Source organism: Gouania willdenowi, chromosome 4 (assembly GCF_900634775.1).
Source record: "Gouania willdenowi chromosome 4, fGouWil2.1, whole genome shotgun sequence".
NCBI lineage: Eukaryota > Metazoa > Chordata > Actinopteri > Blenniiformes > Gobiesocidae > Gouania > Gouania willdenowi.
In genome coordinates, this window is record NC_041047.1 from 27826161 (window position 1) to 27839613 (window position 13453).

At 41.3% G+C, this 13453-nt stretch overlaps 1 protein-coding gene across 14 annotated transcripts in view; it reads right to left on the bottom strand.

The window, feature by feature from the left end:
• Positions 1-13453, bottom strand: part of celf5a (cugbp, Elav-like family member 5a) — a 295578-nt gene that overhangs the window by 16306 nt on the left and 265819 nt on the right. For 10 of the 14 annotated variants that reach the window (XM_028443418.1, XM_028443410.1, XM_028443420.1 and 7 more), the window contains one exon: positions 6359-6574. In XM_028443418.1, the coding sequence (XP_028299219.1) occupies positions 6359-6574 (216 nt within the window). The remainder of the gene's footprint in view (positions 1-6358; positions 6575-13453) is intronic. The other 4 variants (XM_028443423.1, XM_028443422.1, XM_028443416.1 and 1 more) reach the window with 1 other exon arrangement.

Sequence of the window (13453 nt, forward strand, 5' to 3'; positions counted from 1 at the left end):
GGCAAGGATAGGGCATCCTCTTTACTGAAGACTGGACCTAGGTCATGGTAAACCTCAGGAACGCCGGACAGGTCCGGAGGCCGAGGATCTGGCTTGGGATTTACTGGAGCAGGGGATGGGGCTGAACGGAGACAGTTAGCATGACACCCAGTACTCCAGGACTTAACCTGGCTGCCGCACCAGTCAATGGAGGGGTTATGTTTAATCAGCCAGGGGTGCCCCAGCACCAACTGTGGGCGAGAATGTTCCAACAAGTGAAAGGTTAGTGTTTCATGATGGTTACCTGCTAACCGGAGGGTGACAGGAACTGTTCTCCGGTGGATCGTGGCCAGGGGGAGGCCGTTGAGAGCACGGGCCTCCACGGGAGAATCCAGTGGCACCGACGGGATGTAGAGCTGCCTGGCGAGGTCCGAGTCAAGGAAGTTCTCCTCGGCCCCAGACTCCACCAGCACGGTCACAGAAAGTGAGTGGTTCTGATAGCTGAGTGTAGCGGGTAGCTGTAACAGATGAGGGGAGGTGGAAGCAGTCCGGCTCACTCGTAGACTCCCTGTCACGAGTGAGCCCTCTTTTTTGCTGGTCTCTTGGGGCAGGAAGCAATGAAGTGCCTCCATGGCCTCGGAGGCAGCCTCAGGGAACGGTGTGGGCGTAGCAGGCTGGAGAGTGGGACTCAGTCGGCGGGAGGGTGCTGAGTCCCTCCAGTGTGCGCGCTCTCTGCGCCTCTCCCTCAAGCGATTGTCAAGCCGGATGGCGAGGGAGATTAGGGCCTCCAGGCTGCCCACCTCCTCCTTGGTGGCGAGTTCATCCTTCAGAGCCTCGGACAGTCCCCTATAGAATGACCTCTGGAGGGCCGGATCGTTGAACCCACTGGTAGCTGCAAGGGCCTGGAATTCCACGGAGTACTCTGCAACACTGCGGGCCCCCTGCCTCAGGGCCATGAGGCGATCTCCAGCGTCTCGCCCCCGAACTGGGTGATCGAAGACGCGCCTCATGTCTGCAGAGAAGCGGGAGTAGGAGGTGCAGATCTCCCCCTGTTTCTCCCACACAGCTGTTCCCCAGTCCCGTGCAGGCCCCCGTAGAAGGCCAATTAGATATGCGATTTTAGCCCTATCGGACGCGTAGGAGGTCGGTTGTAACTCAAAGACGAGTGAAACCTGAGTCAAGAAGGCCTGGCAAGAGCCGAGATCTCCAGCATAGCGCTCAGGAACCGGAACCGTGGGTTCACGGCCTACTGTGGCCAGGGCAGAGGGAGAGCCTACAACCGTCGTCTCGGGGGCATTAATGGGGGTAGGCTGGCAACCTGACGCAGCTAGTGAAGATGCTAACACGGACTGCTGACCAGTAAGGTGAGACATTTGGCTGATTAGAGCTTTAACGCTAGACACGAGAGTCTTGAGTAGCTCATCATGCCGGCCTAGAATTGCGTCATGACTAACTACAGCATGATGAGCGGCTGAGGCCTCATCTGTAGTGCGGTCTGCTGAGCTCATTATGGCCAAACTGTACTGTCACGAGACGGAACTGAGGCTCAAGCGCAGACAGCACAACAGGAGGCACAGATACAATTAACTGATTTATTTCACAAAAACTGAATACAACAGAAAACCTACCAGCGCCCTAAGTGGGGTGGTGGAGAAATTAAGTGCTGAGCTAACTGAGGGAGACCTAATACTAATTTTAACTAAAAACGATCAGGAAACTACTGATGAAAAAACAGAACCCTAGGTCTAAAGGCATAAACTCAGAATGACTAAACTAACAAAGGAAACCTCTGAACCCCAAATGGGCAGGAACACAGAGACGCTCGAGCTGCAGCCAACGCGGCCGAAACGAAGGAGCCTGGCACAGGAGTGGGGAAGAACCAGCTGAAGGGTGGAGTGAGCTGAGGGATTCCAGCGGTGATGATGGTTCCAGGAGGGAAGGAAGCAGGAGAGCTCCCATCGGCTGAGAGGGTCAGAGTCTGCAATGCTTACAGTTTGGCGTCGGTTTGTGGTCTGCCGGTGTCTTAAGTAGTGGTGTGACCACTCCCCGCCGCAGCTGGAAGCAATCCTGATGATTAGAGTTGAGTAGTCTGGATAGTGAGGCATGGAGACCACCAGATGGTGCCAACGGACCAGTTCAGGAGATGCCAGAGGTAGAGGGCATGACAGCTTCTCTTAGAATTTAGGAGATAAACATATCTACACATTGTTCATAACTGCAAGAGATTAAAAAAAATAGTTAAGATGTCAGAAACATCCAAGTTCTTAATAAAGTCAATAAAAGGCCCCCAAATCTTTTCGAATATATAATGCTTTGACTTATGGATGTATGTTATCTTTTCTAGGGATGTCCCGATACAACTTCTTCACTTTCGATACGATACCGATGTTGCAGCCTTGAGTATTGGTCGATACCGATATCGATCCGATCCGATATCAGCACGAATCATACATACTTTTATGACTTATTTTGTAGTGTGGAATGTTATGCGATATCAATATCGGATCGGGACACCCCTAATTTTTTCCAAAGCTAAGCTAGACAGCATTTGTTTTAACCATTGGGAGGCACTAAATCCATTCATATTTTTCTCAATTTAAGAAATAAATGTCTTTGCTATTAATGAACTAAAATCAATGATATTCCTTTCTGCTTTACTAAATGTATGTTTATCCAGATAAAGAGCCTTTAGGAATCCTTTAGAATCCAACGTAATATGTCATAGAATGATCTTTTCAATTATTTCTCAATCATTTCTCACTTCTACCCAAAAACTTTTTACTTGACTGCATTTCCACATACAACGTATCAACAAACCTTTTATGGCACATTTTCACATATGTTTCTATTGTATCGTAATTCTCATATTTCTTTAAACAAAAGGAAAAAAATGGTGCAGTTTAAACCTTTTATAGTAAAAGCTTTAGTTTTCAGCACCTTCAAAATGAAAGTCAAGTCAAAGCGCATCTGGAACAAAAAGTAGGCAGCGTTTTTGCAATTTATAAATGTAACGTAATGTATAAAAAAATATTCTAGTTACTTCATAATAGGTAAAAACAGGAATAAAACCCCACAAATAAACAAAAAAACTAAAACATTAAGTGCACTTAAAACGGTCGTACCAAGTTATCAGCAGCTATGTTCAGAAGAGTGAAAAGATGGTGCTTAACTCATTAAAGGTCACCTGCAGTGAATACCAAGTGCAAGCTCTATCAAAAGATCATATAGAATACTGGAGGTTTAAATGGCTTATTTTCTTTATAAAAGTTGTTTTTAGAGCAGCCAGGAGTTACTTAAACCTGTTTCATCAGAAATACTTTCTGCCATGTTGCCGTGCCAGAGTCGTAGGAGAAGTTGTGACAAAATCCCTTAATCAACTACATGGTGATTACTTCAGCCACTTTCTGTCAGCCTCCGTCAGCCATTGGAATCACCATGTAGTCGGGTCACGGTTTGCGTCACAACTCCTCCTCCTACGACCCTAATGAGCAACATGGCAGCGAGCAGGTCTGATGAAATGGCAGCTTTAATAACACCTGGCTGCTCACAACCCACTGGTAATGTTACTTTTGCATGGAAAAATGTAATCGCGTAATTGATAATTAATTACAATTGTGACGTAATTTTAATTGCAATTGTATTTTTAAAAATCTGTTGCTGTCGTAATCGTAGTTAAATTGTAATGGAGTTGAAAATTCTATAGAAATGATAATTTAACGCAAAGCTGTCACAATGTTACAGTTCTATACATATGTAGTTAACAATTATTAAAATATGCTTCAAATTACGCTTTCCCACATTTTACCATTTAAAAAAAAATGAAAACGAGGGGTATACTGACACAAAAAGGCTCAGAAGCCCACACTAAATATATTAAAACCTATGTTTTATGAAGCCTAACAATGTAATCAATAGATAGGAAAGAAATTAGAAGTTTTTAGTGTATTTTACAGCTGATTTAGGAGCCGTTATCATAAGAGATGCTAACAGAAAGCTAACAGAAGAAAAAGGTTAACTTTTATTATGTTATTTATTTCAGGCTCAGTAATTGTGAAGAATTGTAATTGAACGGTAGAAATTGAGAGCGTAATTGTAATTGACTTTCTGCAGATAAAATGTAATTGTAATTGAATTGTAATCAAACATGGGTAATTTCAAATGTACTTGTAACTGAAAAATGTCATTGACCCCAACCCTGGTAGGAAGTGAATGTCCTCATGCTGCGTTCAATGCAACTCAGAACTCTTATGTGATCGATCAGGGGGTTGATACTTAGAGTCGGGGGTCCGACAGGGTAAATTTGGACTTTCTCTGAAATCATTTGTCTGACGTCCCACAACAACCAGGACACCGTTCAGAACCACAACAGCTGTAAACGGTGATTAAAAGCATTTTAATGCCAAAAAGTTCAGAAAACAATATACTGCGTTCACAAATGCATTACTGCTGTTAAGCCTGTATTATTGAACACAGTAATGCAGACTGTATTCATGTTACTTCCTTTATTATTTTGAAATTATTTTAAAATGTTCTTTACCAAAGCCCTGTCTCGTGTTTTTAAAGCCTTTCAATAATCACTTGGAACGCCTTGTTGTTGCTGAATTATTCAACATAATGATGCCTTGTTTTTGTTGTTTGTCATTCAGAATAATAATCACACAAGTTTTAATCACACAAACATTACTGCCTTTATTGTAAGGGTGTAACAATACATGTATTTGTATTACACCGTTCGGTACAGGACGTTCGGTTCGAGTACAGGGTTGTGCACGGGTGAGTTTACGGAATGGAACGGAAGTTGCGTGTGTTTACTTCCTCCTGCAGCTACATCTGCAGCCCGTGTATGTCAAGGCTAACGATAGTGAGAAACCAGAGCTGGAGGCCCCTCCCCTATCGCTAAAGTCCAGTGTGGGCAGTGTGCCAACATTGTTCAGCTGAGGTCGGGTATGTTTCCGGGAACACGACAAAAATGCTAACTCAATCCTTGTATCATTCGTTTTTCATTATGTAACAAAAACATGAAAAATGAAAAAAACACTCATTATTTGATATTTGTTTCCAAAATCAAAATGAAAAAACGGAAAAAGCCTTGTTTTTCAAATTCCAGCTCTTTTGCTTCGGTACAGAAAACGGAAAACTAACACCTTTATTCGTTTTCTCTATTACCGATTTTCCAAAGTACGTGACCCGGAAATGTACTCTCACCCGCCGCTAACGGCTATGCTAAAGGCAGTTTGGCATGACAAGATCGCTGCTTCCAACTGTGCATCCGAAATGTGTCCTTTTGGCTTTAGTTGGTGTTGGGCACAGAACCTCCTCACGGACATTTCAGAGGATTCTGGGTCATGTACTTTGGCAAATCGTAATGGAGAAAACTAATAAAGGTTTTCGTTTTCCGTTTTTCATTTTTCTGTACGGAAGAAAAAGAGCTCGAATTTGAAAAACAAGGCGTTTTCTGTTTTTTCATTTTGGTTTTGGAAACAAATATGAAATAATGTGTGTTTTTTTTTTTCATTTTTCATGTTTTTGTTACATAATGAAAAACGAATAAACAAATGATACATGATTTAACTCACTTGAAACGACACCACCCGAGTGCGAATATCACTGCGACACGAAAGAAAACGTCCTCAGTGCAAACGCAGCTGACTTCGGCATTCAAGCAGCCTCTGCCTAGCAACTCAGACCTAACCAAAGCTGTAACAACTGCCATCTGAGTCGTTATAGCAGCAGATAAAAGCTGTAAACAAGCTGTGAGGAGCTTATTTTTTTAAATAATATTTTATGTATTTTTTTGTTTGAGAATATTATTATTACCAGGCAGCACACAATACAATAGTATTGTATTTTTTCAACTTTATTTTCATATTCTGTATAATGTTAAATACATTGTTGGTTTACTAAAGTTTCGAATAAACAACAAGAAAATTTATGTTTTGCATTTTGTTCCATACTGTACCAAAAATGAACCGAACCGTGACCTCAAAACCGAGGTACGTATCGAACCGTGATTTTTGTGTATCGTTACACCCCTACTTCATTGTATTTTTTTTTTTTTTTTAACTCAGATTTCAGGGTTGCCACAGAAAAGTGTTGAAACAAAAGGGAAACTTTTTTTTTTTTTAAATATGAACTATGTTTTTGGGGACCACCCACGATCAAAATCCTGGAGACATGACATGAAGGTTCTTATATTTTGTGTCTTGGCAACACTGAATGCACACAACAACCCACAGAGTAGTAATAATAATAATAATAATAATAATAATAATAATAATAATAATAATAATAATAATAATAAGATGGTATCTTGTTGTGTCCTATACTGTAGCTACCTCAGGAATCCAGAGAAGTAAACAAGGTTGTTTGTGCTGCTCACCTGTGTATTGCTGTACACCTGTGAATGCTTGTTGGAGGGTGTCGGCCGCAGTGGGGCTCTGGGTGGAGTACGGTGGCAGGCCGTTGGTGTACAACGTCTCCACCGCAGGGTGTCCGTTAGGCTGATGAGGGATGCCGGTGAATCCGTTGACAATGGGGGTGACGATGCTGGGCACGGCAGATGTGGTGATGTTGGCTGGTGGAGAACTAAGGCCTGCTGGGAAAACAAAACAAAAAAAAAACAGTCACTGAATTGCTAGCTTTATGTGTGTGCTGGGCTCTATAGGATGCAACAGAGTGTTTAAAATGTATGAGGTGTGTGATCACACACACAGCATGCTGTTTTACCGCGTACAGAGAGGAAAAAACAGCCGGCCACACGCACGCAGGCACGCACGCACATACAGGACTCCTTGTGACCACAAGCTATGCTGCATTTTCCCCATTATGTGAGAACACGTGTTCGACGGCTGTCACATACCTGCCGTTTGCTGTGACTTATCTTATAGAATAGCAGAGGAAGTCAACCTGTGAAATATGAGCCCGTCTGTTGTGTTTGTGCAATATGTGCGATACCCTGCTGGTTCTTACTGCTCAATATGATGAAACCACAATGCAACTTCAGGGGAAAACGGGGGGGAAAAAAAAAAAGACACAGAAAATGATCTTGACTATATAGAGGCAGATTACAGAGGCAGATTTGCTTGGCCGAGCAAGTGGCAATACACAAAAACTGCGTTTTTTAAAAAAATGCCTCATAAAAAACGAGATGAAAGCACAAGTTTGCAGTTTGACGAATGACTGGGTCATAACATCTATGGTAGATGATTGAAAGGCAGCTGCAGAGAGGCCCATGAGTGGAATCGAAATTGGATGCACCCTGTTGTCTTTCCTTCAATGCATTTTAAAAGGACCCCTCCTTCACAAAGTGCTTCCAATTATGCCGAGGAAGTCAAAGTACCCATTCCGAGACGAATCTCACTTTGTGATGTGTCTCTGAAAAGGGCTAGTCCGTGGCAAAGCATCCCAGCTCATTGAAGTACAGCTCCCCTGAGGACCACCCCTCAATCTGGAAACTCTCATCCTGATTGAACAGAAAACTCAGGTTGTCACGGAAACCCTTAAGCATGCCATATCCCTGCAATCTGGTGCCTCAATAAGGAACCCCTTGTGAGTGGCGTTCGGATAAACAATCACATCCAGTATACACAAAACATAAGCTGAGTGCTATGCTAATGTGATGGTAAATATGCTTTACATCTCACACTAAAAACCCCTTCACTGCGTTATTGCTGCACTTATACACACAGGATTCACTTTCCTTTTATCTACCTATGACTTCATTCTTCCTTTCAGACTCCACGTTACATTTCCCCTCCTTTCCTTCCTCTCTAATGAAAAAAAATCATGTTTTAACAGAGGAAATTTCAAAGCGATTTAATCTCTTTTTATGCTTTCTTTTTTTTTTTCAACTCTATTCCCTTTTAATCTTAAAGTCTTTACTTCCTGAATCTCTTTTCCATCTCTTCTTGTACTCTCGTTACTGTAATTAAGTTGCGTGTACTTACTTTTTTTGAGTACATTTCTAAATCAGTAATTTTACTTGTACTTAAGTAGGTTTTAAAAGAAGTAAAGTCATTTGTTACCTTTCTACACCCAACCGTTACTGAGCAAATTATTACTTTTTGTTTAAAAATGATCAACAGACACTGTAGAACTACAAAAAATGAAATGACCAGACAAATAATCTGGTGGATTAGTGGATTTAACTTCACCCACATTGCCTAGTATGAATGTAGTGTGTGAGCGAGTGTTGGTGGTGGTCGGAGGGGCCGATGGTGCACTATGGCAGCATCGCTTCCGTCAGTCTGCCCCAGGGCAACTGTGGCTACAATAGTAGCTTACCACCACTAAGTGTGAAGTGAAAGAATAATCCTTTAATTCTGTAAAGTGCTTTGAGTGTCTATGATAAAGTGCTATATAAAAGCCAATGCATTTTTATTATTATTATTTATTGGGTTTTTCTCTTAAAGATTTGTATTTTTTGATAAGTGCTTCAAGAGGCCTATTTTGGTGTAATTTGCGCTTGATAAATAAAGTTGAATTGAACAATCAAATGCATCACATTATAGCCAAGCAACCATATTAAACGCCATTTTCTCAGAGTTCATAAATGTAGTTATATTTATTTTGAATTGAATTAATTGGTGTTATTTCATATTATATATATATATATATATATATATATATATATATATATATATATATATATATATATATATTGGTCTCTTCTGTTTTAAGTTTAAAAGCATATAAGCTTTTTGCTTCTGCCTGTTTCAGTCTTGTTATATATCTTTTTAAATTGTGATTTATGTTTGAATATATTTGTTAGACTGAAACAAGCAAGTAAACAAAATAAACAAGTTCATACATGAGTTGTTTACTGTATGAAGGGAACATGGCAATATTCATTTTCACTCCCCTACAATAAACATGGCGGGGTGAAAGTAACTCGTAACATGTACTTTGAGTACTATTTCATTGAGCTACTTTTTACTTGTACTTGAGTATTTTATGTATGACTTCTACTTGTATTTGTACTTGAGTACAATTTGAATCAAGTCACAGTACTTCTAATTGAGCAGCATATATCAGTACTCTTTACACCTCTGGAAACAACCGTGAACAGTCCTCGTCCTATGAGAGCTGTTGTGTCTTTTGCACTGGTTTCCCCCACCACCCCTTTATCGCTTTTCCCCCTTTCTTTTATGAAACCTCCCTTCAGTAGCTTGTTTCTGCGGAGATGTGATGAATTAGCCTGCAGCTTGAGCCCATTCTCCTACCAGGGCCCAGGAGACTGCAGCTCCGACTCTAAGGGCTAGAGACAGCGAGTCTGCTCGGGCCACACGCACTCGGCTGTACCACTAGATAATGCATCCTCTCCATCATCAGGCAAATTCATTTTCCCAGGCTTAGCGGTGCCGCAGGACTACACCTGTACACGCGTGCGTCTGTTCTAGTGGTAATCCGAGTTATAGTCATGAAAATGGGTGGTAGCATAGACTCATATGCAGAAGTTCAAGGACAGCAGAACATTTTTAGTCCTGAGGAAGAAATGACAATAACATTAAGTAATATGTAGAATGTAGTTTGGGTATTTCAAAATCCTTCTTAATGTCTAATACTGAAACTATAGGGACATTAAACTCTGTTTGGTTGGATGTAGAATGTTGAGCTGGAATAAGCATTGACTTCTTCATGTGAGTCCCTTTCTAACAGCGATTCTCAACTGGTGAATCAAGACCCAAAAGTGGGTCACGGACCTGTACTGGGTGGGTCGTGAACAGCTGGTCAAAAATATACACATACTTAATGTCTCTCATGTTGGACTTGTCTTTTATTTTGAAAGAAGCTTTTCTTTTGACAGGCATGCTATGAAATGCATGTTGCGCAGGAAAAAATATAGATTTTTATATGAGTGTTTTCAACAGCTATTTTTGAAAAAAAAACTAGATTTGGTTCAGTAAATTCTAAAAATAAGTGGATCGCGATTTAATGACCGTGGCAAAATGTGGGTCCCAGGGTGAGAGCAGCTGAGAACTCCTGCTTTAGAGTTCATTTTCTCCAACAGTGTCAGGCTTCAGTTGGTCAGCTTACATTTCATCGCGTTCATTGTACAACATGTCCTGAGTCAAAATATGTGTCTTTTTTTGCAAATCAAGTCTATTGTGGGTACCTAATGTAAATAATAATAATAATAATAATACATTTTATTTGAACATCAGCGTCTTTCAAGTCACCCAAGATCACTTAATAGTAGATGATAAAACCACAATACAATCAAAGCTAAAGCACTATAAAAACAACAGTAAAAGTGAAGCTAAATCTTGAAGTGGATGTGGAATTGAATGGGAAGAATGGTGGAGAACAGGAGTGATGTGGGAGATAGAGGGTGTTTTGGTGATGATGCGGGCAGCTGAGTTCTGGACTAACTGGAGTTTATGGAGGGATTTGCTGGGGAGACCAAATATAAGGGAATTGCAATAATCAAGTTGGGAAGTGACGAGACTGTGGACAAGGATAGCAGCAGTGTGAGGGGTGAGGGAGGGGCGGAGGCAATTAATGTTACGAAGGTGGAAATATGCGGACCAGGTGATGTTATTGATGTGGGATTTGTACGATAGAGTGCTGTCGAGGATGACACCCAGACACTTAACCTGTGGGGAGGGGGAGATCAAGGAGTTGTCGATTTGAATGGAGAAACTATTGGATTTAGAGAGTGTTGATTTTGTTCCAATGAGGACAACCTCTGTTTTGTTACTATTTAGTTTTAGGAGATTATGATTTAACCATGATTTAACTTCTGTGATACAGTTGGTAAGCGAAGACGGGGGGTGGTGGGGGGGGGGGGGGGGTAGAGCTGGGTGTCATCAGCATAACAGTGAAAATGAATACCAAATTTACAGAAGATATTGCCAAGGGGAAGAAGGTAAATAATGAAGAGAAGGGGCCCCACGACTGACCCCTGTGGCACACCTGTAGTGACGGGGGAGGGGTTTGATTTAAAGGAGTTGAGCTGGATGAACTGAGTAATGTAATGTAAATAAACTGCCAATGACACCAGTGTGTGAGTGTGCTTGGCATCTTTGTAAACCACAGCAGCAAGACTGTGTAGTCCCAGGAAAATAAACAATAAGGTATTTGTTGTACAATATTAGCAGATGCTTTTATCCATAACGACGTACAACACGGCATCCCATAGTGATGGCCCAGGTTGGATTCAAACCAGTGACTCTGATTACAAGCCCGTTTCCTAATCCCTTACCCCACCACCGCCACCTATTTGTGTTTGTGGCTATTTCTGCTGCTATTCATTATTTAATCAGTGAAAAACAGTGTTATGCATCTTTCACCTTGACAATTAATGAATGATGTGCTCAAAAAACAAGCCACCAACGATTCCCCAGAATACATTCAGGTATAAACTAATTGGACAGCAAATTGTATAGATCTGAATATGCGTTACAGTATATTTCCAGTTGGCAATAATACGGCCTCAATCAAAGGTATCAGCAGCAGGTTTATTTTTAAAGTTGCAGTGTGAAACAAAACAAACCAAGTGAAGTTGTGAAAGTGTTTTGACGCTCCCAACACAATCAAACCCTGGATTAGCAAGTTGCAAAAACATCCCATAGATTCAACTGACAATATTCATTAAGTCATAGTGTTTACTTGGATTTATATTTATTATATATAGGTTTAAGTCTGTTTTTCATTTTTTTTGGGTTGTTCTGTCATTGAATGTTGAATGGAGTGAAAGATTTTAATTCATTAAATAAAATGTAAACAACTGAAAGATTCAGTTTATCAGTCTAATCACACAGAAATGACGCTCAGGCTGCTTTCACACCAGCACAGTCGGGGACTGAGTCTGAACGGGCCAAGAGAAACTGTGAATTATAACAACTTTTTTTGGCTTAGTTTGCGTTCTGCCTGAAAAATCTGAAGCAAGTGCATGAGCAGTTCGTTAGTCACGCTGAAGTTCTCTACTGGAGTTGTCTATGGAGCAGAGAAACAAGAAGAAGTACCTTGCAGATCATTTGGCCAGAACCTCAAAATGTAAATCCATCCTCTTCTGTCCCCAGACTGGACCATCAATGTTTCCACAATCATCTGCAAAATCTGATCGTCTGACCAAAAAGTCCCACATCTGTCCACACATCGTTTTCCAACCTTCTATATGATTGTGTTCTGATTTTGCGCTTTTGGCGGATCTTTTTGCTACCCACAATGCTCTGCGCTCCACATAACATTTGCGTCACTACCTAACCTTTCAACACAGGTGCTTGTTTTCAGACTGCAAACAAATCGCTCTCGACAATGTTTGCAACTGTGCTAATGCTGCGTTCAATTGGACTCGGAACTCGAATAAATCAGACCAAACAAATGGAAAAAGTGCAATAGAACGCACCTTGAGCTCGGGACTGAGGGATATTTGCTCACTCACAAACACACATTTATTCACTATTCTACACACTGTGTCACACCCACCGTTCCACGTCACATGAACCACTGATACATGATGGTGTGAAGAGCGGGGATCCCACCATCAAGGCGGGACTAAGAAGAAAAAGCCGGAGCATCCAGGAGCTCGAGTTCTTTGTTACGGAAACACGGAAGGGGAGCACAAGATATATAGTCTCATGTCTTACTTGTAAAGCGTGTTTGTAATGGTGTCGACTCTATCGCTCGACTTTAGTTTTTTCATAAGTCCTCCTCTTACATTAAAGAAGCGGGCAGGATTACAGCTCCCATTGGCTGGGTAGACCTTCGGAGAACTGAACCGGCGCCACAAGGAAAAGAAATACCAACAGCAGTGCAACCACCGTAAGAAGCATTTCCATTCCCACTCTGGTAATTGAACACTGTTCTGCATAAATAGTGATGCCCGTTTGGGCTGGGCGGTATGACCAAAAATGTATATCACAGTATTTTTCAAAATTTTAACGGTTTCACAGTATATGATGGTATATTTTTTTTTCATGCATAATCAGGTGTTCACAGCATTTCTACTGGTTTAGAGATAAAGTACTGCAGTAGATAGACTTAGGATGGTCTATTTTACTGTCATCATGAGTGAATATTGTAGAATAAAGTTTGCAACAGCAACCAAATGGCTCTAGCTTAGCTTTAAATGCTGCATACTCAGTAGTGTGGTGGTTTCATATGGTGAATAAGGTAGTGTTTTGTTTGCAGCTCCACCAGGACTTATTTGCGCGTTATAGGAATTACAAATTGCGATCCTTGGCTCTTTTTTTTGTGTATTATTGCTGACATGCTAAGCTAACCGTGCCTCCGTGTCTGTGAGTGTTGTTCTCCTGTAGCAGAGGCATGCGCATGGAGGCACATGCAGCTTCAGAGCTTTCAATTGTATTTTTCTGATCCATTTACACGTATGATTTACACCACAACTAACAACAGAGCGCTACTGTTTACCTTCATATTTTGAAGTGCAACGTTGAAAAGGGTCTGGTCTGAAACGCGGCCAGCGTAGCGTTCCGAAAATTTTGTAATGAAATACTCCAGTATGGCGGTA